This window comes from Scophthalmus maximus, chromosome 7, assembly GCF_022379125.1.
Source record: "Scophthalmus maximus strain ysfricsl-2021 chromosome 7, ASM2237912v1, whole genome shotgun sequence".
In the NCBI taxonomy this organism is placed as follows: Eukaryota; Metazoa; Chordata; class Actinopteri; order Pleuronectiformes; family Scophthalmidae; genus Scophthalmus; species Scophthalmus maximus.
In genome coordinates this window covers 284,743-310,635 of record NC_061521.1, presented here as the reverse complement: position 1 = coordinate 310,635, position 25,893 = coordinate 284,743, and the positions used below count along the sequence as shown (strand labels likewise).

Below are 25,893 nucleotides of genomic sequence, written 5' to 3'. Positions count from 1 at the left end.
CATCTCTCTGATTCCTGTGCACTAGCTGCCCTCTCTGTTGGCCTGGAATCCGTCACCCTCTCCACTGTTTCTCTGAGGTTTCGCAAAATGAAGTTGAAGGAATCACCAAAAAAATGAAATCATCCACCTGTGTCCTGGACCCCCTTCCCACATCCTGATGAAATCCAATCGCTCTGCCATCAGTCCCCTTATCAAAAAAACTATCAAAAACCCTCCAGTCTGGCCATGTTCCATTCCCCCTCAAAACTGCTGTCATGAAACCACTACTCAAAAACCCACTTTAGACCTAGAAGTCCCTGCCAACTACAGGCCCATATCCAACCTCCAATTCCTTTCCAAAGTACTGGAAATAGATGTTGCCGCTCAGCTCCAGGACCATTTTCAACAACACAACCTGTTTGGTAAGTTCCAGTCGGGCTTCTGCTCCCCCACAGCACAGAAACAGCTTTGGTCAGAGTCACAAACAACCTTCTGATGGCAGCCGATGCTGGCTTTCCATTACTTATCATCCTCCTTGACCTAACAGCAGTATTTGACACTGTCGACCATCACATCCTCCTCAACCACCTCCACTGCGATATAGGACTATCACATTCTGCCTTGGTCTGGTTCACATCCTACCTTTCTGGAAGGACAGAGTATGTCAGCTGGGGGGGAGCCAAATCCAACACACATGCCGTCACATGTGGTGTCCCTCAAGGGTCGGTCCTTGGTCCAACCCTATTCATCCTGTACATGCTCCCCCTTGGTTGCAACATCAGCCAGCATGGAATCTCTTTCCATTGCTAAACTGAAACACAACTCTACCTCAGAACTAACCCAACCCCCTCTGCTGCACTGCCTTCATCTTTGTCCCCACCATCCTCACTGACCTCTTGCCTGGAGGAGTCAGAACTTCCTTCAGTTAAACAGCTCCAACACTGAAGCAATTCTTATCAGCACACCACATCAGGTCCAGTCATCACCTTTTCTGGAAAACACCTTTTCTCATCAACAGTTACCAAACTCTGTGTGAGACTGGACCCTCACTATACCTTTGAAAACTATATCAAACTGTGCAAATCATCCTTCTTCCACCTCAAGAAAATTGCCAAACTCCGTCCCACACTCACCCTTTCCGATGCCACAAAACTCGTCAATGCCTTTGTCTCCTCCAGGCTGGATTACTGCAACGCACTTCTCATTGGGATCCCTAGCAAGAGTCTGCAGAAACTCCAACATATACAAAACAGTGCTGCTAGGATCCTGATAAGAGTGCATAAATATGAACACATAACCCCCATCCTTCACGCCCTTCACTGGCTCCCCGTCTCCTCCAGGATCCAGTACAAAATAGCTCTCCTCACCCACCAGTGCATCCATGGCAATGCTCCACTCTACCTCAAGGAACTCCTCACCCAGCAAACCTCAACCCGAAAACCAAAATGGCAACCGCCTTCATCCCCCCAGAACCAAACTTCGGATCATGGGAGACCGCGCCTTCTGTTCTGCTGCCCCTAATCTGTGGAACTCACTCCAAGACCACGTGAGGGCCCCACAGACAGTCGAAGCCTACAAAAAAGGCCTAAAACTTTTCCTTAAAAAAAAACTTTTAACTAACTTAATTTTAAGCAACTGCTCTTATGCTTGTTTTATGTTATGATCCTGCTTTTACTCCGTAGCACATTTTTTTACAAAATGAAAAATGATTTATAGATAAATAAAAAAATATTATTGTAATTGGATGTTTTTTTGTCCTGGGTCTTTGTGCGTGGCATTTGCATGTTCTGTGGTAATATCAGGCACTGAACTGTGGTGGGATAAGAGTGTCCAGACAGCCCAATTTCTATCCAGGGGGCTTAAAAATCATCCTGGGCATGTCATATTATAAAGTCACAGGGTGGAGCAGGAATGACAAATGACTTTCTGTGCCCCCCAGTCTATTGATCCAGGACAGCAGTTCACCTGGGAGCACTCCAACCTGGAGGTCAACAAGCCAAAGAATCGCTATGCAAATGTGATTGCCTACGACCACTCCAGGGTCATCCTCACACATGTGGATGGTGAGAGACATCTCAGGAGAACGGACTTTACATCCCATACATTATCATTTCACCTCAAATGCAGAGAGATTCTAAACAGGCTTGTAATTACAGACAAACGTTTAAAAGGATCCTCTGTTATCTCACTCACTCCTGTTGTCATTTGCTTTCTAACTGTGTCCAAATTGCTCCTCCCTTCAGGAGTTCCAGGTAGCGACTACATCAATGCCAATTACATTGACGGCTACAGGAAGCAGAATGCTTACATTGCCACACAAGGGCCACTGCCGGAGACACTGTCTGACTTCTGGAGGATGGTGTGGGAGCAGAGAACCTGCACCATCGTTATGATGACCCGTCTGGAGGAGAAGTCACGGGTGAGCCTCTCACATTGAGAAATAAGTAATGTAATAGAATTATATTTGTACTCTGATAACCATGACCGTGGTTTACAGTGCATTGTTCAAGTAGAGGTGTTTTGAATAATCACATACATTAAATAAATGGAGCAAGCTGTTGCAGTTTTCAGCAGTGAAAAACATCCAACCACCATTCCTCTCTCAGGCCTGCTCCAAATGTGACCTTTGAATCACTACACCTGACATCCACTTGAGTTTTTTAAGCTACTTTTGCTAGCTACTGTTGCAAGGAGCGGGGGCACTTTGGGACTTGTCACGTTAAACGAAGGGCAATGGGCGTCTGCGAGGGCGGGGGGGGGGGGGGGGGGGGGGGCTGCAGTTGCATGTGTGTGGAGATGGACAGAGGTAACATTGCACCGCGGAACTTATAAAAAAGCTGTGTGTACCAATGGTCATAAGGGTCATAACTTACAATTGCAGCATGTGGGTGGAAACGAGTATCACTAAGCTGCCTGTGACGTTGATGTTGCGTTCCTAGACATCAGGTAAACCTCATCAAATCAACTATCTGGCCACCAAATATAATTTAAAAGTTCTCCTCCAAGGATCTAAAGCCTGGTACCTGTTCTCTATCCAGCTCTTTAGCCCTATTAATGCCTCCTGAACTCTCTTTGAACTTGTGAGCTTTTTATAATACCATGGTAAACCTGTTTACTTCACTGTTTTAGTTGTGGGAGTTTTACCTCTAATGTGAAGCCTGTGGACGATAACATCACCACTAGGGAAGTACTGCTCTGTGTGTAGTACACTTCAGTGTTATAGATGAGCTCGGCTCTATGGCAGCATCACAATGCTGCTGGACACTAGGTATGAGGAATTCACAGCCAGGAGTGCTGTATATATGAGTATACTCTCATTTATCCTCCTTGACAATGTTAATTACTCCACAGACAAAGGGCGCGACTGTAGCGTGCCATCATTATTTGTGAGAGAGATGATCAGCCCTCTGCCACAGCTGGTAACAGACATGAGGTCAACTTGAGGTGCAGGAAATATTAAATGCCTCTTACCTGTGACCAGGATAATGGCTGGTGTTGATTCCAGATCCAAACTGTCTGTCCACTGCTGATATGAACGAGCTTTACAGCTTTCCTGTATCCAATTCAGTGCAGTTATGGTAAAAATCCTTTTATTAATTACAGACAATTCTGAAACCAAACTCATCTTTAGAGTGTTTGTGCAAGTGGCATCATACCAGCTAATGCCCCCCATAGTTCTCCAAACTAAACAATCAAACAAGTTGTTCCTCAACGCCATCTGAAATCACCTGCAGTATATGAGCATTTTCTTGTCCTACCACAGGAGTAGACTGTTTCTTAGTGGCTTCTGGAACTGCTCTCTGACTGTAGGTAGGAAACACCAACATGGGTAGCATACAGAGCACAGGATAATGTGACCATACGTCATTGTCACTGTAACTAAAGAGAAATGCTGTGCTGTGTAGGTTTTTCACTTTTTCTTTTCCTGTACCACTTGATAACCTCTATGTGATTGGTCCAGTTGGTGAACCAGCTTCTCGCATCTGTGAACCAAAGGCCATGTGGTCCTGTACTCTGCCAAGGCCTCACCAAATAGCCCCCTACCCCCACACTGACACCCGCACCCAGGTCTCTGAAGCGTAATCATGCCATCTGTTCGGCCCGGCTCCTGAGGCCTGCAGCCAGTCGTCCCGCAGGCCCCTCAAGTCAGCACCGATGTCAAAATTTGTGTTCCTGTCATCCTCTGCCCCTTTTGAAACTGAGGAAGCCTATTTGACTCACATTATGTCCTTTTTCCATGACATCTGACTTCCACCTCTCAACGCGGAAATCTTACTCTTGTAGTTATAGTCATTTGGGTCAGGTGATGATTTAACTGGGCGCGGCTACAGGCACTTAGCCTGGCGTAGCCAGACTAATACTCAAATACGTTTTAGTCTGGGAGCTCTCGGTTCATTTTCGATTTTCAAGAGGCGTTACCAACGGACGCAGACAAATCATGTGGCGTCTGTTGAGCGGCGCGAAAATGTCAACAGACTTGAGCAGAGAGGAAATGTCTGTGATGATGATTCCACAATTTCTGTAAACCAGTGTTGTCGAGAAATTTGAAGATATCGAGTACTTTTAGTCAAATGCTCTTTCATCAGCGGCAGCCTTGATTGTTGGTCGTCCGCGTCATGGCATAAACCCCGTTATCAGATAATCGGCTGTGATTGGACCAGCAACTTTTCTGGCGGGGGAAATCACTTCCCAATGGAGGGGATCCAGACCGTATTCTGGCAAAGAAAATGAAATAAGCTCCCAGAATACATGAAAGGTTAACTAATGCTTCACTAAACACTACATAAAAATAATGACTCAGGAGCTGATAGTGGAAGAGAGGTTAATGAGTATTTCCCTAATAACTCTGATGCCAGGACTATTAAGTAGATGATTTACTAGAGGACAGATTGGGTGAAACTATATTAATGAGTCATGAAGTAATAAGTAGTTCATAGATATCTGTGTCTTGCTGATTGACTCTGAATCCAATGCTGACTCATGCATCACTAAATGCTCAAAATTTACTCTGATATGCAGCCTTAAGTAAAGTGATGCATCCAATGTGTAGTCGCCAAGACAAAATGCTCAGATATACACAAAAAGAAATCACATGACAGCAATTTATTTGATCTGCAACAACAGAAAATAACTTGAATCAGTGGACTAATGTGTTATTTTAGGGATGTCCCCTCTGGCTGTCAGGTCACAGTCAGGGTGAAGCGAACATGCAGCTGTTTCATGTCATGCCTGCCAAGCATCATATTGACTGTCAAAAAAAGAAGAAAAGTAGTGTATATTTTTGTGGGGGATGGGCTCACTATGGTGGAAAAGACCAAGAAAGTTGAGGGGCTCCCCACAATCATTAGAAATATGAGATCACACATCCACAGCTAAGCATATGTCAGTCTGAGCTGTAGTCAACACATTCTGCCCTGGACTAAAGTGACGGATCGATGGTCACATGATCTGATCAGCATCACCAACCTCGGGAGCTGAAAATGACAGTGCTCAGAGCAGTAACCACAGCTACAAACCGTACTCACCACTCCTGTTCTACCTTCAACAGTAACTGTGTTCTTTGTGTGTCTGTGAGCAGGTGAAGTGTGACCAGTACTGGCCCAGTAGAGGCACAGAGACATATGGGATGATTCAGGTGACCATGCTGGACACTGTGGAGCTGGCTACGTACAATGTGCGCACATTCGCCCTTTATAAGGTGAGAACTTTGTATGTGTGTTGTGCATATGGAGTACGCTTTGTAACTCATAGACAGCAGATGACTGAGAGAGCTGTCATCATTCTTGAAAAAGGTCTTACTCAGTCGGACCCACTGACATGGTACAAGTCTGAGGTGAAGCCGCAGGGTAGACATGCAGAATAAAACAAGTTTAGTTCTGGATCTTTCATGACTGTGATGAATTGATTACCTCAGTCACCACCTCTCATCCACATATCATTATAATAAACCAGGAAACTCCAGCTCGGATTGGTCTATACAAACTGTTTTACCCTTGAGGTGAGACCAGAGCAGAACATGTTAAAAATACATTTTGATAATAGTAATGATAAGACTTTCTGATGAGCGGTCTAACAGTCCAATAGTCACTTCCAATATTGTCAATTGTCACCTCTCTGCAGTGACAGCCATAGCTGGAGGCATTATGTTTTCATCTCAGGAAGGCTGTTTTGGAATTTCATCCATTTGGCACAAACTCTCTACACATATTTTTGTCCATAAATAAATAATTCATAATTATATTCACACTGATTATGAGAAAAAGACGTTTTAATGAATACTTCACTACATATCTTATATGATTTTGGACAGACATGGAGTAAACTGCCACTTGACTTGATGAGGCAAAAAACAGCGAACCTGTAATGTAAAATGCTGGAATTAATGTAGAATCAACACAAAGAAAGTATCTAAATTTAAAATATTATCGTTTAATAGCATCTTTTTAACTTTGATCACAGATTCTCTCCTGTGAACTACAGATTTCCAATAAAACCATCAAGGCCAAAGTGACTCACGAGGCCTCACCGACATGTCCAGATATCTAGCAGCTAAATATCATGTCGGGGAACAATCACCTGTTTGAGCTTTGATGTGACAGGCAGTGAGTGTCAACCTTGAAACCACAACAACAATCTTCACCAATATTCTTTGCCCTTTTTGTTTCTGAAAAAAATCATTGCGCAGAATATATGCGGGGATGATGAGCGTAACCTCGAGCTGCTTTAATGCAGAACTACATATTACAGCACTACTTAAAATCGATCACTGATGCAGCTTGTGAGAGAACATCTAAACTCAACATTGCTCTCACACACGTACCACACAAACACTCATCCCTTTACATTAACATTCTATAATGTCTGAATGATAAAAAGTATCACTACCAGATATGTGAAGCCAGCAGTGAGAAATGTACTTAAGAGTCTAAGATGATTTTCACTTGAATTGAAAAAAATTGAAAGATGTATCTTGCTAAAAAAAAATAGCTCTACTGTTGAAGTGGTTAGCCAGTGATATGACTGTACTGTACCAGTGTAGACATCCAGAAAGTGTGTGTGTGTGTGTGTGTGTGTGTGTGTGTGTGCGCTTGTGCTTGAACAGAATGGCTCGACTGAGAAGAGAGAGGCCCGACAGTTCCAGTTCATGGCATGGCCTGACCACGGAGTGCCTGAGTATCCCACCCCAACGCTGGCATTTCTACGCAGAGTCAAGGCCTGTAACCCTCCAGACGCCGGACCCATGGTGGTCCACTGCAGGTGAACTAACTCTTACGTCAACACTTTGGCCGATTTAGGTTCTAACAAAGTGTGTGTCAGATAATCCAAGATCCAACGATCCCCTTTCCAGCAGCATCCATAGCCAATATCCCATCCATCCATTCATTATCTGTACCAGTTATCCTTTGAGGGTAAGTGAGACAGATTGCCACTCAATCCCAGGGCTGACATACAGTATAGAAGCAAACAACCATCCGCTCTCACATTCAGACCTACAGGCGACGACTCACCAATGAACCTCAATGAATGGACTGGACTAGGAGGAAAAGACCACAGAAAGACCGGTCAGTAGGTTGGAACCCAGAACCTTACCACTGCCACCCCAGAGGAATATTGTCATTGTGAAATGAAGATTAATTGATGATTAATGACCCTTTCAAAGCAGGAAGATTTGACCATCAGCTAAAATTACAGTTCTGCAGGTTGTGAGCTCTCAGCGCTTCATGTGTTATGTCAGTGTTGTCATGCTGCATGATCTTGCGACGCAATTGTGTTTTGAGGAAAGTATGTTGCACAAGCACTTGCAAACCACTTAAGACCAAGGCCAACGCAAAGTGAGTTATCCAGTTGGCCCAACTCATCAATTTTTGAAATGTTTTATAGATTTTTAAATATCTAAACTAGAAGGTAGCGGAAATACCATCGCCAAGGCCAAACAATCCTACATTACACGTAAGTGAAGATCTTACAATAGATTAGAAGAGGAAATAACTGCAGAAACTTGCAAATACTAGTCATTTCACGAACAAGGCTAGTAAAGGGTCTAGCACTTTTCTTTACTCAAAGCGCTTTACAAGTCACACTCAACCATTCACACAGTGCTGCTATTTACTGCACTTTTTCTCTCACATTCATACACATTCATACGCTGCCGGAAGAGCCGGCAAGTGTCTTGCCCAAGGACACATTGGCATGTGGACTGGGGGAAACGGGGATTGAACTGCTGACTTTCGGGTTAATTGACGACCGTCTCTACCTCCTGGGCCACAGCTGCCCCAGACAACTTTGAGTTACCCCCATTCATTTGTATGCATATTTCCTTACATATGCCAGAGGAAAGACACTAAACTATATAGAAATACTCATACTTTGCTTAAACACGTAATATAGTTCATATAACAGGTATTCATATCAAAGATATTGTATTGTGCTAGATAATGACACACGCAAACTTGCGTGCGGATAGACTTTGAGTTTCAATTGCCCAGTGCCCACTTTCATCTTTCATGTTTTACACAGTAACAAGTACTGAAGATTCACAAAGTGAGCAAACTGACACAGTTGTATTTACATTTGTCAGGAATGTATTTTTAAGATTTGCTAATATTAGCCACCATAAGCTACTGGTCATACCAGGCTGAAGAAGGTCGTTGAATTGTTTTTCTTTGTAAGAGGAAGACGCATTTCTCAAAAGTTCAGATTGAAATACTCGTGTAAATCCAGATTATAATGGATTCTGTCATTCGTTAACCTGTAGGTGCATAATAATAGATGTAAACGGAGAAATCAAGTCTTGTCTGCCGATACATGTTGGTGTCAGCGTCAGCCATGTTTTCTTTTCGTGTTCCGTCAGTGCTGGCGTGGGCCGGACGGGCTGCCTCATTGTCATCGAAGCCATGCTGGAAAGGATGAAACACGAGAAGTCTGTGGACACATACGGCCATGTGACATGCATGCGAGCTCAGAGGAACTACATGGTGCAGACAGAGGAGCAGTACATGTTCATCTACGAGGCTCTACTGGAAGCTGCGACATGTGGCAACACAGAAGTCCCCGCCCGCAACCTTTACGCCCACATCCAGAATCTGACCCAGACCCCTCCCAGAGAGACCGTCACCACCATGGAACTGGAGTTCAAGGTATGTTTAGTTTGTGTGACTTGGTTAGTTTGAACAGCTCTTCTTCTGGCTATGCAGCGTTAACTGACTGACATTTGTTTGGCTTTGTGAAATGAAAAGGTTGTTATAAAAAATAAGGCAGTATTATATTTTTATATATATTTTTTATATTATATACAGTTTTTTTAAGGGACAACCTCTCCATGCTCCTTCCAATCTAAATTCCTTGCACGTTTATCAAACAGTAAGATAAGATAAGATAAGATATGCAGTGGAAGACATTTTATTTGTTTTGAAATAACATCATTCGTCCAAAGTCTCTTGTCAGACCGTGAGAGCAGGAAAGGTTTCTTCATGTTTTTTGATTTGAATCAAAACTTGATTGTCCATCTTCTACTTTACAGTACATGTAGTGTTGCTAACCTTGTACTATTCAACCTTGCTGTCATCAGAGACATCTTGGGTTTGATTTAAAGGATCTTACAAGGACAAGTACAGTAAATAACACTAATCATGCTCCATTATATCAATGAATGCAGTGCAACACAGTTTGTCTTTCTAATGGCATCTGTGTTAGTGAAAATCTCTGCATTGATGATGATGCACATGATACACATTCACTTTTTACTGCACCTAAGTGAGCGGAGCACCAAACGGAGGAGAGGGAGTGAGCAGATCAGTGACAACACGTCTCCTCTTCCTGTACTGTACAAAAATGAAGCTGGAACATCTTGTGCTGGTGACGTCAGGTGTAGTGAAGCCACAGTATCGACGTCACGCGGATGCACAAGCTTGATCCAATCAGGAGTCAGTTTCAGTTATCAATCATGACATTTCATATAATTGGCTGGAAGAGTTCCTGAACCTTATAGGTATGGAAAAAGCAGCGTTGTTATTGGTGCATCCTGAAAGGGTTAGGAATGGCCTATGGACCACAATAAGGTCATTCCTTTCACAACACACCTTAGATAAATACCTAGAAATCCAGTCTTGGTCCCATCATATCCTTTTCCGGTTAAGAAAATATTATTTTAAAAGAAAAGTGTATTCATGTGTTGGTGGCAATGTATGTATTAATGTAAAACCACCTCCATGCATTTGTTACCGTGGTCACATTATGTGTCCAATTGAAACACTGGCATAAAATAATTTAATCACTCTAACACCCCACCCCTCCCATCCCCATATTTTATTTGTTTGTCCTGTCATTAATCTGTTGGCTATGCCCTTGTACTGTCAGTTTGCTCTTTCTGGGTATTTGTTTGTCAAGGAAAACCTATAATCAATTTCAAATTTTTGTCTCCACAGAAACTGGCCAGCTCCAAAGCACATACCTCAAGATTCATCAGTGCCAACCTGCCGTGTAACAAGTTTAAGAACCGCCTGGTGAACATCATGCCTTTTGAGTCCACCCGCGTCTGCCTGCAGCCAACCAGGGGGGTGGAGGGCTCCGACTACATCAACGGCAGCTTCATTGACGGGTACAGGTGAGTTCACAGAAATCATGTCGCTGCGTAATGTGAGACAGGGGAACACAGAGAGGGGAGAGCATCTGGGGATGGTCAAACTACGGCGAAACAGAATGTGCTCAGCAGCTGCAGCACTAATGAGTGAGGAGGTTTTACTGTCTGTTGTCAAAAGCAACTGGATTCACTGACAGGCCTTTTACCTGTTTTTTCCCTCTAGCCAACAGAGCCACATGGAGAGAGGTGACGATTTAGAGAAATTAACTGATGACTGGAGTGTTTCTGGGACTTTCACCCTCTCCCTTTGAATTAATGGCTTCTTTTTGCTTTAATTATAATTTATAAATATAAAATATTACGTGAAACCCTATAAACCCTGTTTATCAAATGTTTACTTTGAAAGAACAGTTCCATATTCAACATACAATTGTACTCTTTCTTTCTAAGACTGGGATAACTACAGAGCTGGAGACAGAATGTAGTTAGCCTAGCTTAGCATTAACACTGAGAGCAGAGGGAAACAGTTTGCCTGGCTATGTCAAATGCTGAGGCTCGCCATTACCATGCATCTTGGGTTTTTATCCAGAAACAAGGACAGAAAATGAAAAACATTAGGGTCTTTGCACATCACTGACTGGGCAGGTCAGTCCATACTGAATCTGTTCATACAACGTGTTGTCTGACGTCATCAGAAATCAGAATGTTTATGTTTGTTACTGGCAGAGAGAAAAGCTGCCGTTAAATACAGGAGGGAGACAAAGTAGTTGTGGGACTTGTGGGACAGGGGACTGCAAAGCCATTACCCCTCCCACCACCAACTCTTGGTCACAAAACAATAGGACATACATTTTATAGATTGTAGATTAGTTGTATAAAACAATGAAGCTGTGCTTGATCCATGGCAGCAGCAGCGTCTGTGGTGATCCTGAAGCGATAGTTCCTTGAAAAACAAAACACTACTTTTTCCGGCTTTTGCAGATTTGCGATCTCAGAGAAAAGTTTTTTTTCTTGCAAATTTACGACATTTATGTCAGTAATTCTTTGTTCTCGAAATATTACCCCCCTCCCCCAGTTCCATATTTTTCATTTTCTTACAATGGCCCTAATACGCCTTCGTAGTAGTCAGTTTTTGTTGAAAACTTTAATTAGTGTGTTTGAAAATCATTTTTGAGACTTTGTAGTTTAAAAGAGGTTTTACTGATACAAACATGACAAATGTGCAAATAATAATTATAACAATTAGTTTTACACCAATATATTTGATGAACATTTTTTTCTATCTTTTGTACAAATCCCTATCAATAATTAAACCTCTGTTTCGTACATGATTCATGTCAAGTGTGATGGTGGTGTCCCTGCTCTAGTGCTCCACTGATGTGTTTTTAACAGTTGTAACTACAGTGGAATTCTGTGGCCTTGAATACTTATAATGTTGGTTTTATCTGCATTGGATTTGTTGAGCAGAAGAAAAATCATTCACGGTTGACTCTTGTAAAGCAAATGAAGACCTCTGTCCATGTAAACTCAGTGTGCACATCGGTGCACTCGTGTGACAGCTCAATAACAACACATTTAAGACGTGATAGAATATCAGCTGTGATGTTGTTCTGTGTCAGAGAAACAGCCAATCACAGGCTTCTCAGAGAAGCATAAGTTTCGTGAAAATGTGAGCACGACTAAGAAATACTTTTCAGTGCACCAGCCTGGGGCACCAGTAAAGCAGAGGCTAATGAACCAGGACTTCCCCTTTTACTTGCAGCGAGGGTGGGTATATGTTGTTCCCGACTGTCAGTACCTAATGAAGTCCCCTGGGCACCCCCGCCTATTGAAGAATGGAGTAGGAGGCTGGGGTGTCTCCTAAAATCCAGCTATAATTCCTGGAGCAGTAATTAAGCTTGGGGTGAGATGCAGGGGAGCGGCAGCACTCTGAGCTCAGCCTTTCAAGCGCACATTGTGGATGAGGACAGATTGCGGTGAGGGGGAGACACATGATTATGATGATTAGCGGAGGTGTCCAGTGACCTCTCAGTGTCTCAGCTGGAGTCAGTGCCTGTCTACGTGAGACAGCAGCCTCAGACCAGTGTGTCATTACCTCTACACGAGAGGAGGATTAAAGAGAATGGACTCCCTGTTAAAAGCACTTATCTTTTATAGCTCTCTCTGTCTTAGTGCTCCCTTTAGAGCAGCATATTAAAATGTGCAACTGTGCAACTATTGACTGGTTTGACGTGACTAAAGGAACCTTCATTTATTATTCAATTATCTATTAACATGTGTATTACTCCTCTTTGTTTTGGCCATCGTCTCTGTGGGTTATCGGTTTATTCAGATGATGTAAAGCATCATTCAAATTGAACGTGAGTTAACTTGCAATGTCACTACCAGTCCCTCATTACACAGGGAAACCTTGTACCCAGCTACAGTACGTACAGTGGGCAGAGGTGATGTAAGAACTTCCTGGAAGAGATGCCAGATGACCCGTGCTGCTCTGAAGGGAAGAGATTTTTTTGGTTTTGGTCTTTTGACAGGATTTTTTTGACAATTAGAAACATAGAGAATAAAGTCAGACATGTCCTTTTATCTGAGTAATATTTTCACACGTATATGGGTAAGAAATATTTAATATTTTTTGTCTCTAATGATGTAATCTCATATTCAACTTCCCTCATGTGACCTTAAACAAACTCATCCAGGATCCACTGCTAATGGTCAAATTCCCTGTCATCATTCAGCAGTTGTGAGCCACAACTGACAGTTCTGCCGGAGGTGCTGTAGCTCCAACAACATAAAGAGAGAAGAAGCCTTGCTTCCAAACTTTATGTTTGAGTGTTGTATTATGAAGAAGTGAAATAATATTCCTGAGCCTGACAGCAGGACAGGGGCACAACTGCACACAACAGTGCCCCCAGACATCACTGAGCACCGATGTATTCAGGTAACAAAAATACTCCCCGGCCCTCTGCTGCATGGCTCAACACTGCCACCTACTGGTAGTGTCCTGTACATACTCCAGTGAATCGCCCAGAGCTCCGCTGAGCAGCTGGGATGGCATCTGTCCGAGGACGTTCCTGTTAATATGGGTCTGTGTTCATGCAAAACCATTAAAATATCAGTGCAACAGCTGACTCATCAAATCTATTGTAAAGGGTGCTCAGCCGTTATGAGATGTCACTGAAGAGAAGCTGTTACAGGGATGTGTAAGTCCAGATAAACTGAATATATTGTAATGTTTTGCAACATCATTGCAGATTCACAGTCTGTTCTTAAAGTACCTTATCTGTCAGTGTATATTATAGTATGTTTGTATCTTTTCTCTAAGATTCCAAAAACACGCGGGTGAAGTTGGCATTTACCAGACAGAATTGTTCTGTATGAAATTGGTCACAATCTAGATCCTCTTGACATTGTCCCAACTTCATATAAAAAAATATGATACACGTCAGCTGGACGAAAAACTCTCCCCTAAATAGAAATAGTTCATGATGACATGAGCCTCATTATTCATCTAGCGTCACCTATATTTTTTATTACAGTAAAATGACATGCTGCACCAGAACCACCACATGGGCTGAAAAGGAAGTAAGCTGAAATGGAGTCCAATTAAGAGCAGTGCTGCTGAACCCGAAGGAGTTAACACAGACTGTCTCTGTTGCAATTTGCAGGCAGCAGAAAGCATACATGGCCACCCAGGGCCCGTTAGCTGAGACCACCGAGGACTTCTGGAGAATGTTGTGGGAACACAACTCCACCATTGTTGTCATGCTCACAAAGCTCCGCGAGATGGGACGGGTAACATATCACACTCATGTCTTACATCATATCAGTAATTGTAAAACAGTATCACATCAAACTGAATACAACTAAAGCCCTGACTCATGTTGACACGTTAAATGTACTGAAGAAACGACACGAATGTGCAAAATCAGAGGAGGAATGTGAAATGTTCGCAGTGGAGTAAAAGGGACACAGAATATACAGTACAAATATTTTGTCAAGGAAGAACTATACATTTTACTTAGCTTTATTATGCTATGTAGACAAGCATTTGGATTTATGATTTCTATGCCTGAGGTTGCAGTCTGGAAGATTTCCGTCCTTTTGATTTGTTGACACCCGGTCACAGGTTACTGGTCACTGGTGTAATGCTACATGTCACTGAATTCTGTCTTTAGCAAAACTTGTGATTTTAATATGGAAAACCAGGAAATAATTGACATTTTTCAATCAACACATCCTAAGGGTGTGAACAGCAGGGCTCAGTGAAAGGATGTGGCTCACTGTGGCTGCTCCTGACTGATCCAGCACTGCCTGACACATCTCAAAATCAAATGAACAATGTGTCTTGTTTCGTTGACACATTTTTGATGAACGAGAGCTGTGAGCTCTCAGCTCACTGATAAGCACATTGCATTTCCTGTGACTTCATAATAAAAGTTAACATTTATGTTGTTAAATGCTTTTAATGTGAAGCTGCAACAGAAGAACCAGTTACTTAAAATAGCTTCGTACACCCACTTCATAAAACTGCAAATAGAAAATAAATATTGCAATACTGTCATCAGTGGACCATATAGGCTTTTTTTTTATACCTGGTGGTCAAAGGTATAACTTAATATAAAATTATATAGACAGTATACAATGCATATACAGTAATTGTCTGAACTATAGTTCTATAGTACTTGAATGTGGTGCTATTTTGAGACAGATGTTCAGATATACAAAACATACAATGAGTATTTGATCACATGCTCCCAAATTTATCTCCACATGCAATTACACAGTTTATACCGTTTATTCATCAACATGTAGATAACATATAGTTATACATATTTAGTCATATGCAACAGAATACAGCAGCAGAGGCTGATGTCAGCAGTCACATTTAGCCAAGTTGAGTCACAGTCCCACAATCCGCCAATTACCTGCTTGTCATTTCACATTAATGCATTTATTCAGAGATGGGACCACATCACATCAGCCTGTGTCCAGTTCCTATGAGTTGTCTCATTAGATAAGATTCTTCTCAAGGCGAGGTGTTCTGCCTCTTTATGTGCAACTCCCTAAACCAGTTAATTCAGATCATATTCCCTTGTATATTCCCTTTTCCCATATACACACTGTATCACATGTAGATATCTCATAAACTGTAAATCTACCTTGCCTTCACTGAACATATTTTACTTCATAGCGTTACACAAGTCTGTCGCGAATCTGTCGCCTGATTTTTAGAGCCTTGATATTTATAGTGGTTTATTTTGGTCAAATGTGCTAATTACATGGACTTCATGTTGTGATTCATCTTCTCTGTCCATTCTTAGGAAAAGTGCCACCAGTACTGGCCTGCCGAGCGCTCCGCACGCTACCAGTACTTTGTTGTGGACCCCATGGCTGAGTACAACATGCCTCAGTACATCCTGAGAGAGTTTAAAGTCACAGATGCGAGGGTAGGTTCACCTTAGCAACACTTTGCTTTTGTTGCGTGAAGCAGTTGCAGAAAGTTGACTTCAGCTCAGCTCACTTTAAATCGAAAGGACATTGACGCCACTTAAGGCACCATTTTATTTATAACGAAGTATGTTTGCGCCGGCAGAGTGACACTTTCATCGCATGCACAGGTTTCCTTCTCCCTCTGTGTATTTAGCATTTTGTTATTTTCACTGCACACAAGTGGAAGGATTTGGTCTGTGTGTTCCCCATACAGGGCACAAAGTTCACCTCTCTGAAAGAAGAAGAGGTCATTTGTCAGGTCATGACTGAGGCCGGATTTACAACATCTGCTGAAGATGTACAATATGTCTCCCTGAACAAAGTTATACCAAACATCAGCCACCTTGTACATGAGAAGTGGTTCGGGGCTTTGCTATGTGACATGATAATGCAGCCTTCCATCTCTTTTATCCAGCTGAGGAGGGGAAGTTTGTTTATATTAGAAATCCACTAAAAATTAAGTCAAGCCAAGGGTAGTTTGCACTTTCATGTGTAGTATTTGAAAAATTCTAACTTGGTGGCATCACACAAAGACCATTTCCCCTTCAGATCCAAAGAGGAACCACATACTCAAAGCAACACAAACACTACACCAATTTTCTTACTTTCTTTAATTTTTTTAAATTAAAATCCATATTGCCATATTCACATTAAAGTTGTATACGAAGGGGGTTATATTGTTTAAAACTATATTGGATGGCTACCACAGGCCGAGCTGATGGAAGATAAGTGATATTAGTTGTGCAGATTACAAAAGATAACTGGAGTAAGGGATGAGACAATAGAGAAGGCAGATTTTGGAGGAATGGGGAAAATTAAACATCTATATGAGATACAATAGTTGCTGTTGTTTTTATTGTTTTTAAAGTACAATGGCCTGGAGGTGAAATCCTCAAGTCTTTAAAGTAGCAGTGTAGTAATACCTATACTACTGGGCTGTAGAGTTGTGTGTGAGGTAGTTATAGTATCTGTGTCCATGTTCCTGTGTGCTTGTCAGGACGGTCAGTCGAGGACCATTAGGCAGTTTCAGTTCACCGACTGGCCAGAGCAAGGAGTGCCAAAAACTGGGGAGGGATTCATCGACTTCATCGGCCAAGTCCATAAAACTAAGGAGCAGTTTGGACAAGATGGACCAATCACAGTGCACTGCAGGTAAGTAAGTGTGTGTGTGTGTGTGTGTGTGTGTGTGTGTGTGTGTGAAAGAACATTTTTATTTTATCACGGTTTATTACTGCAATCAAATGAAAACACACCAGAGACTGAAACCTCACAATCCCCAAAGTTTAATCTACACCTCTCTGAGTTTCACAAACTAGTGCAGTTTCTATTCTATTTCACCAAGAACCGCTGTCTATTTGGTTTCAACATCCATCTCCTTATTCCCATAATCCCTTGTGTTGAGCTCATGCCTTTCAGACAGCACAGCACTTTTCTTGGAGGAGGATATTTTTACAATATCAGAAATCAATTGGAAAACAGATTTTGACACAATGGACAAATACATTCTGATTCTAAGCAGGTGTTGACTCCATGTATAATACACTGTCATGCTCCTGTTCTCAGGATGACTTTTTCTTCAGATGTACACGTGTATACGTTTATGACTGTGATGGGAAACACATAATATTACTTACCATTAACTAATATGCTTATTAACATGCATATTATGAGCATAGAGCTCATGATCAGTCATTATAATGATTCTGCATGACCATATTCTACAACCACTTCAACATTAACTAAGAATGTTCCCCTCAATACCCGCCTAATTACTGCTTTTTTTTAATGTAATTAGGAAGTACATAAACTACTTAAATTGCTGTCGCTTTTATGTGTGCGCCGAAAAAAAGGTGTTTTCAGTAAATCTAAAACAAAAAAATGATGTGGACCATGACGTCCGAGGAATATTTCAAGTCCGACAAGAAGCAGAGTAGCAGCGTGTGCTAAAAAACTGTGTCAAAAGCATTTGTGGCCGTAGTTGTATTTATACAACTGCATTATACAGCAGCAGTTGTATAATGTTCTACAGTACATTTGTCATGTTCAACATCTCACAGAAAATAAATAAAACTTAAAACCAAAATTTACTTTGGTTGCTTTTGATGTTAGAAATTGAGTGAGAAGTAGAGTCATTTTCACATAGAATTCTATAGAAATTGACTTATTTTGCAACCAGCGGAGTCGCCCTCTGCTGGTCATTTGTGAGAAAACAGGTTTCATGCACTTCCGCATTAGCTTCACTTTCTGGATCTCGAGACTGAGTCCATTTTCATACACAATCTATGGTCCTGACCCTCCCCCAACCAACCACAACCAAGTTTAATCCAAAACTGAGTTTATCACTGTGACAAACAGACAGACAAACAGATGCTGTCTGCTGCCACGTAGCAAGGGTGTATGGAGCCAATATGCTCCTAATATGCACGGCAATAAGAAATGAGTTAATAGTGAATAAGTGTAACTTGATAGTCCTATCATGTGATGAACACGGCCCTTTGTAATAAAGGTCTAATAATGTGTCATTTAGTGCTGGTGTTGGGCGGACCGGTGTCTTCATCACCCTGAGCATCGTCCTGGAGAGGATGAGATACGAGGGAGTGGTCGACCTCTTCCAGACCGTCAAGATGCTCCGTACTCAGAGGCCAGCCATGGTGCAGACAGAGGTAAGATACATAAGGTAAGGTAAGGTCAGGTAAGGTAAGGTAAGGTTAAGATAAGATTAGATAAGATGTACCTTTATTGATCTCCCGTAGGGGAAATTCACATCTGACACAGCAGCACAGAAGTGTAGCAGCACAAGGGTAAAATGTAATAAGAAATAGAATAAGAATAGAAAACAGAATCTAACGTAAATTAGATGAAATAGAAATACTATATACAATAACAAATACAGTGCAATGTGGAAATAAAAGTACTAACAGTGCAGTTTTGAGAGTTTGACCCAGCTACTGGACAACATGAGAACATGACTTAACAGGAGACATAAGAGAATGTTGAGGCAATAAGAATAGAACATAGAGGAGAAAACATTCAGACACAACTGAACATCCCAGCATGTTAATATGTTGAGAGTCAGATTAAAAACATTTTAACCCCATATACAAACTGACTAATCTTTTGTTTTGTCGCTAGGACCAGTACCAGCTGTGCTACCGGGCTGCTCTGGAGTACCTGGGAAGTTTTGATCACTATGCAACATAACCCAACCCAGAAAGACGCCCTCAGAAGAATCTGGTGTCTCCTCTGAGCCATAACCAATCAGCTCCATCAGTCCCTGTGGCCTGAAGAGGAGGTTACAAAGAGGCCTGTGGAGGGGGGGTGGATTGGGGGGACCAAAGCACGAAGCAGGGGAGGAGAGGAGAGGGAAGAGGGTGACCCCCTGCTGGACTGGTACATTTATTCTTCCACAGACCCAATACCAAAACCTCCCAGAACCAACCCTGAAAGACTTGTAGCCATGCCTCATTCTCCCTTCACTCCCCAATCTCTGCCTCCTCCCAATAGCGAAAAACTATTTTTCTGCTATTGTCATTTATATTCATTATTACTACATTGTTATGAATATTTAGAAAATTATTTTGGAACCACTTACACTGGTTAGTATATGTCTTAATTGTTTTTAATTAGCTTATCTTTTCATTAGCACTAAGCACATTAATTTTCAACATGCCCAAATTTATTAATACTGGAGAGCGTATACTCACAGCTGCTAATGATTTTATTTTTTACCATAGATATGATAGTCTGATGTCACTCTGTTGGCCCTTTGTGGAAAATGTGTCTTTGACTTCCTGTCTTCACATCCAACAAAATGATGATGGTGATAGTTTGTCAGCTACAGGGTGAAATAAACCTGTGGCTATAAACGTGCAGAGACCATTCACATCCCAACTGCTACCATGTACAGACTGTCCTGGCCTGTGTCAGCCATCAGACATCTGGAGACAAAGGAAATGGGAATCTGTTGGAAAGTTTGTATGCACAACTGTTGAGACAGTCACATACCTTCTTAACATGGACTCAGGTAGACTTGACTCACGCTTGTTGATAATCTTTGTGAAATACATGTGACACATTGCATGAAAAATGAAGAACTCCCAACACCTTGATTTATGACCAACCAAGGCTGGCTTCATTCTACGTATACTTTCCTTTTTGTCAACTATTCCTATGAAAAGACTTAAACCTTGTTAATCCATCTCTCAAACTGTGTGTGTGTGTGTGTGTGTGTGTGTGTGTGTGTTTGTGTGTGCGTGTGTGTGTGTGAAAACTGGTGTGCTTGTTTATAGGGATCAAGGAACAACGCAGTGCAACAGTGCACTGATTTAACTTACATGTGGTTTGTTGACAAAGGTTTAGAATATATTGTCCATATTTTCCCCTGGACAAAGTTAAGTGTACAGACCCTGATTTTGTTAACTGGACGTCCTCGAAAAAATGTCCAACCTGTCTCTGTTTTTAAAACCATATCAGTTTTCAGCTGAATTTTAAAACTTTTACAGGGAGTTTGGGAGAAATGTAGGAATTCAATGAGCAATATTAGATCATACTGAAAGTATAAAGTGCCAGATCAGCAAACTCACAAAAAAACATCAGATAACAAGATTTTTTTATGGTTAAAAAAGCTGTACCTTTCTTCTTCTAACATGAAGTCTGGTTTTCTGGGCTATTACACATATTTGTTTTCTAGTAAATGGAGAATGGATGTTGTACCATTACATCATGGACAACACATACTCCACCAAACATCCATCTCTGACTTTCCCTCTCATCTTATGACTTTTCTGTTTGCATACATCATGTACATGACACACAGGACGTTCATTGGATCCCATTTCATGATACATTATAGCTCAAATATTTTATCATTGTGTTGCAGACGGACAAACTTGTAACTTCATTGGTGGACCTCTGTTTTTCACCGAATGAGACTACAAAGTGAAATCATGCTATAGTGGTCCTTTCTGTTGTAAACATGATCTGTTTTCTATTTCTTAATAAAAAGCAGATAAAAATGTCTAGAATATCTTGATGTTAATAAAGTTGAATAACTGGATTTGTAATATGAAAGTGGTAGATTTCTTTCACTACTTAGTTGTGTGAGAAGGTGGTGTTAGCTGGAGGTGAGAATCAATGGACCTGTGGTCCTGTCTGCTCTGATGAGGAGGTAAAAATAATACACATACACACTCTTCTCCATTTGTCATCTCTATTGGTGCCTTTCAAGTAGCATTAGGAGTATCAGAGTTTTGTCATTTATGAAGATAATTTTGCAAGTGAACTTTGATCTCAGTGAATTATACACTAGATTATCAGTAGACGACATTTATAAATTATAGAATTAGACTTTGACTGTCAGAGATTAACTTTTACAAACATGTCCTTATCATTCTGCATAATTCCTATAGGAATCCTTCACAACTGAAACATAATCGACATATTCCCGAGTGACTTTTTCTCCAAATAATATCAGTGCTATTACAACAACGTTAGAAATATATAGGAATGCATTATAAGTATTGGAGGGAGAAGCTTTTAAAGAGGCAACAGACAACTTTCATGCCCCTTGTGGTTCCATGTGGTATCATTGTTTGCTCATGGTCCTAAAGACGCTGCAGTAGCAAGATGATGAAAAGGAGGCAGGTACTTTTCTTCAGTCTGCTTCTGAGGAAGTTCTCCCACCACAAATAAGTAGTTTGAAAGAAAGAAGTATGTACACTGAAGCTCCTACTCTGTTTCCTGGCTCCTAGCGCAAACAGCGTTAGCATCATGACTAACTCAATGCCAGCAGCCTGCCGACTGTCTAAAGCAGAAAACAACTTTAAAAATCCCAATTTGAACAAATCACTTGGGGTTAAACATTGGGTAGTATTAATCAGTAAGCTGGTTGTACTTACTGATCTAGTTGAAAGAAGGCAACCTGCATGTCACTTTGGAAGAACGCTATTCTGTTTCTTGTTTTGGTTACGCAACGGGTGACGCAGTTCCTTTGTGCCACAAATCAGGTCATAATTTTCCCACAAAAAACTGTGTCCCAGTGGCCAAGAGAATAATATGGTCAAAGCAAGGCGTAAAGGGACCAATATGAGCGCAGATAGTGTTGTTTTTATCATCATGACACTGTGCAATCAGTTTTAACATCATAATGACAAGTTCAAGTAAAATAAGTTGTCTATTTCCACTTTTAAAGCATGGGTTATGCAGAATGGCCCTTTGCACAGCACTATATAACTGGATTATTATAATCATTGTTATGATGATGCACTTACATGTAAGCAGCATTTTGATTTTAAGATTGTTCAGGGAGGAGCTGATTTTAACCACTTCATATACTTGATGCGGTTGCACCAACTGGTAATAAGCCTGGCCTTAGATTGGGTCGTCGTAACTTGGCGTTCAATGTCCAGCCGCATTGTTACGCCTGTTGCCTTTACTAGGTTTAAGCCTTCTCCTTACTAATACTATCAAATATTACGCCTGGTCAGGAGCAGGCATAATATCTAAGCCAGTTAAAGTAGGTAAAGAAGTGAAGTAGTTGGCTACTCAATGTGCTGAACAAAAGTTCTCTCTCTCTCTCGCTGTCCCACTCATCGGGGGGAGGCGTTTAAAAAGATGATTAAGGTCTGCAGGTCATTGTCTGACCCATTGTTTCCCCAAGTGACTGTCAACAATACGCAAGGAGTGGTGACCCGGGGATCAGCCCAACGACCTTCTGGTTAGCGTGTGACCCGCTCTACCTCCTGAGCCACAGCCAACCATAAACTCATTTCATTTAAAAAGTATCACCATTGACATTATAACAAACAGACTGACAGCAATAACTAGCAGTTACTCAACGGTACCTGACATTGCCAGGCAGTGTCTATAAGTCAATCCGCATCAGCAAAGGTGAAGCAGAAGGAATTTATGCCTCCATTTCACTTTTAGAACACAATTCATGACAGACACCTGTGGCACTCCTCAGGAAACCCTGATGTAGCTTCATTTATGAGACGCGCTCTCTAACTCAATCTCACGGGAGGCGAGGGCTGTAAGTCAGGGCGCTGTGATTGGCTGTGCGGACCACGAAAGCCCCTCCTCTCTGAGCTCATGTAAACAAACACACTGAGCATGCGTTACTGGAATAATGGGGTACTGTCTTCGGCACTCCGACTGATGATGTCTGTATTTCTGCTCCACTACCAGTGACTTGAGGAGAAAACCTGCCCGTCAACATTTCAGCGTGTGTAAGTTAATGTTTTTTACCGAAGAGCTGCTTCGTTGCTGAAGAGCAGAGATGCCCCGAGTGTGTGCGCGACGAAGTGACGCTCAGTGTTTGCTAGTTGGTTAGCACGGAGCGGAGGCAGCTGTCAGATCTGTGACTACAGATACACACTTAGCGGCTGCTTCCATTTGTAATAAACTATTATCCGGTTTGACAAGACCACTCGCATTGTCTGTCAATGCTGTTTACATGCCGTTTACCCCTGAATGTGAGAGTGGTTTGGTTGTTGACGACTACACTTTAAGTTCCCGAGACGCTGGACAAGCTACCGAATAGTTAGCATGTTAGCTAGCGGACAAGCTCAGTGTATTTTTTTCGAGGAGCAGCGCTGTTACTGGGCCACAGTGTGATCGACGTGGTATTCACCCAATCACAGACCGAGGAGCAGACTCAATCGGGATTCAAGGCCCACCCCCAGATCTTCACGGAGTTCAGTGAATGTGGGCCGCTAGCTTAAAGTGGAACATCTTCAGACTCCTAATGCACATTGCAAAACTAATGTGGTCAAGTCGGAGGTTTATGAGATAAGTCTGTTGTAGCATAGCAGCCTCGATAAATGCCCGAGGCGACCGACAGTTTTTGCAATATTACTCATTTTTAATGATACAGTTTCTGTTTTTCACAGATAGATTGAAAGTTTTACATCGATACATATGTTGTATATAATCCTTCTGGGTACCCGTACTACAAAGCTGGATATCAATTGTCTCAGTTAACTCTGGGGTTTCATATCCAGCTACGAGCGCATTTATGTGGAACAGGCAAGGTTTTTAATTATAAGTAACTTCGTCTGAAACATGACTTTAGTTCTGAATATGATTTGAAAAGAAATGTCGATACCTGCGACACCTAAATGTGACATTCTACAAAGTGAAATATAAATAATATGACCAAATAACTAGAATAGAAAAGAACCAATCAAATCAAAGAAAGCCTAAATAAGCCCAAGAAATGTTATGAAGTTTACTATTCAGAGGGTATTTTTTATCTGATGATTAACCAACTATTATAAACAGAAGTTGAAATGTCAGACTATTTCTGCTGCTGAAGCAGAGAGAAGAGAGGAGAAGTTGGTAAGAAGTCTTCAGACATCAGAGGGTCTTTTTCTTTATTTATCGACACTCACTCTCCATGTGTTCTTCTGAGCTGCAGACTATAGAAGCATCAACACTGTCAGGGTTCCTGTCAGGAATCAAATAATCTTTGTTTAATTTAAATGAAGCATGATATTTTAATCTTTTGTATTTATTTAGCGCAATAAAATCTCCCTGTGTTTGTCACAAGCTCTGTGTAAAACCAAAGTCGTCATGTGAAAAGTGTGGGACAGCGAAATGATTCCACTCATTCGTTGGCTTTTATTATTTGTCTCTTCACTCTTCTCTTACAGGCGTCAGCAGCTGAAAAACTGAGTCAGATTGTCTAACATGTGACAGACAGTGTAACCTAGATGTTCATGATCATGTCTGTTTTTTCCACTAAACAGAGTAACGATCGAAACAGAGTAAAGTAACGATCCCAAGACAAGATGACCACAGACGCTCAACCCCAAAGTGTAGCCTCAAGGATCATGACGTTCACCCCCTCTAAGGAGGAGTTCAAGGACTTCAGCCGTTACATTGCCTATATGGAGTCACAAGGAGCACACAAAGCTGGAATGGCAAAAGTAAGTAGCTTGTGCTGTGATTTTTTAGGTTATTATGATGGGCCTCATGCAAAAACTTCTTGTTATTCTTATCCTAAATTTCTCTAACCTTTGTTCGTACGAACAGGCCACATCAGACTCAGCAAATGCTTCTATCTTCAGAAAAGTGTGTCAATTACGTGTGTAAATTTGATGAATGCCACCTGTGATTATTTGGGCGAACTTGCACAAGATAAAACATTAGCATAATTAATGCCCCAATAATACCATATAAGGCTACGGTTCCTGTCCCATGTCACAAAGAGTTCATTCAGGAAAACGGCATGAAAGAGTAAAAAGAAAAATTCAACGAGATTGAAGATTGATGTTCTGCTTTCACAGATCCAAAACTGAGTTTTTAGCAGCGTCAGCAGTGCAATGAATTGACGGACTAAAGTAGAGTTGTTAATGTTGAGTCACCTGTGAGTCACTGTCACTGAGATAAAGAAGAAATGGTTCGATATCAAAATGCCTGAAAAGAACATCTCGCCACAGCGAGGCAATCGATGACTGCGAGGATGTCAAGGTGAAGCGTCCGTCACTGATATGGATGAATAAATGTGTGACATAACAAGCGATGTTACACTGGCATGTTTTCTGCTGATGCTGGATCCACTTTTGTTCATTGCAATATTTTCTTATATGCAGAATGTAAAATTATTGGATGTACATTTTCTGCCGGGTAGAGCAGTTTACCACCAGGTGTGTTCAGGCACATCCACCTGGCCTTCTCAACACCAACTGTGCGCATTACCAAGGCAGGAGACGGGGTCTGCTCTGGCTGTATGAACCCTCCTGTCTCATCTGCAGGTTGATTAGTGATGTAATGGGCCTGGGAATTTAAGCATAACCTCAATCATCTTGAAAAAATAGTGAATCTTAGGCAAATTAACTGAAAAT

At 41.6% G+C, this 25,893-nt stretch overlaps 2 protein-coding genes across 21 annotated transcripts in view; both read left to right on the top strand.

The window, feature by feature from the left end:
* Positions 1-21,104, top strand: part of ptprfa (protein tyrosine phosphatase receptor type Fa) — a 300,666-nt gene extending 279,562 nt beyond the window's left edge. For all 18 annotated transcript variants that reach the window (XM_035647715.2, XM_035647719.2, XM_035647721.2 and 15 more), the window contains 11 exons: positions 1,919-2,042; positions 2,223-2,398; positions 5,558-5,677; positions 7,082-7,236; positions 8,831-9,116; positions 10,404-10,582; positions 14,224-14,350; positions 15,880-16,005; positions 17,046-17,200; positions 18,576-18,711; positions 19,181-21,104. In XM_035647715.2, coding sequence (XP_035503608.1) covers positions 1,919-2,042; positions 2,223-2,398; positions 5,558-5,677; positions 7,082-7,236; positions 8,831-9,116; positions 10,404-10,582; positions 14,224-14,350; positions 15,880-16,005; positions 17,046-17,200; positions 18,576-18,711; positions 19,181-19,249 — 1,653 coding nt within the window. In that variant the 3' untranslated portion in view covers positions 19,250-21,104. The remainder of the gene's footprint in view (positions 1-1,918; positions 2,043-2,222; positions 2,399-5,557; positions 5,678-7,081; positions 7,237-8,830; positions 9,117-10,403; positions 10,583-14,223; positions 14,351-15,879; positions 16,006-17,045; positions 17,201-18,575; positions 18,712-19,180) is intronic.
* A 2,022-nt stretch (positions 21,105-23,126) lies between these two features.
* Positions 23,127-25,893, top strand: part of LOC118318061 (lysine-specific demethylase 4A) — a 29,340-nt gene continuing 26,573 nt past the window's right edge. For 2 of the 3 annotated variants that reach the window (XM_047333229.1, XM_035647354.2), the window contains exons 1-2: positions 23,127-23,274; positions 24,796-24,975. In XM_047333229.1, the coding sequence (XP_047189185.1) occupies positions 24,838-24,975 (138 nt within the window). In that variant the 5' untranslated portion in view covers positions 23,127-23,274; positions 24,796-24,837. The remainder of the gene's footprint in view (positions 23,275-24,795; positions 24,976-25,893) is intronic. The other variant, XM_047333228.1, reaches the window with a different exon arrangement.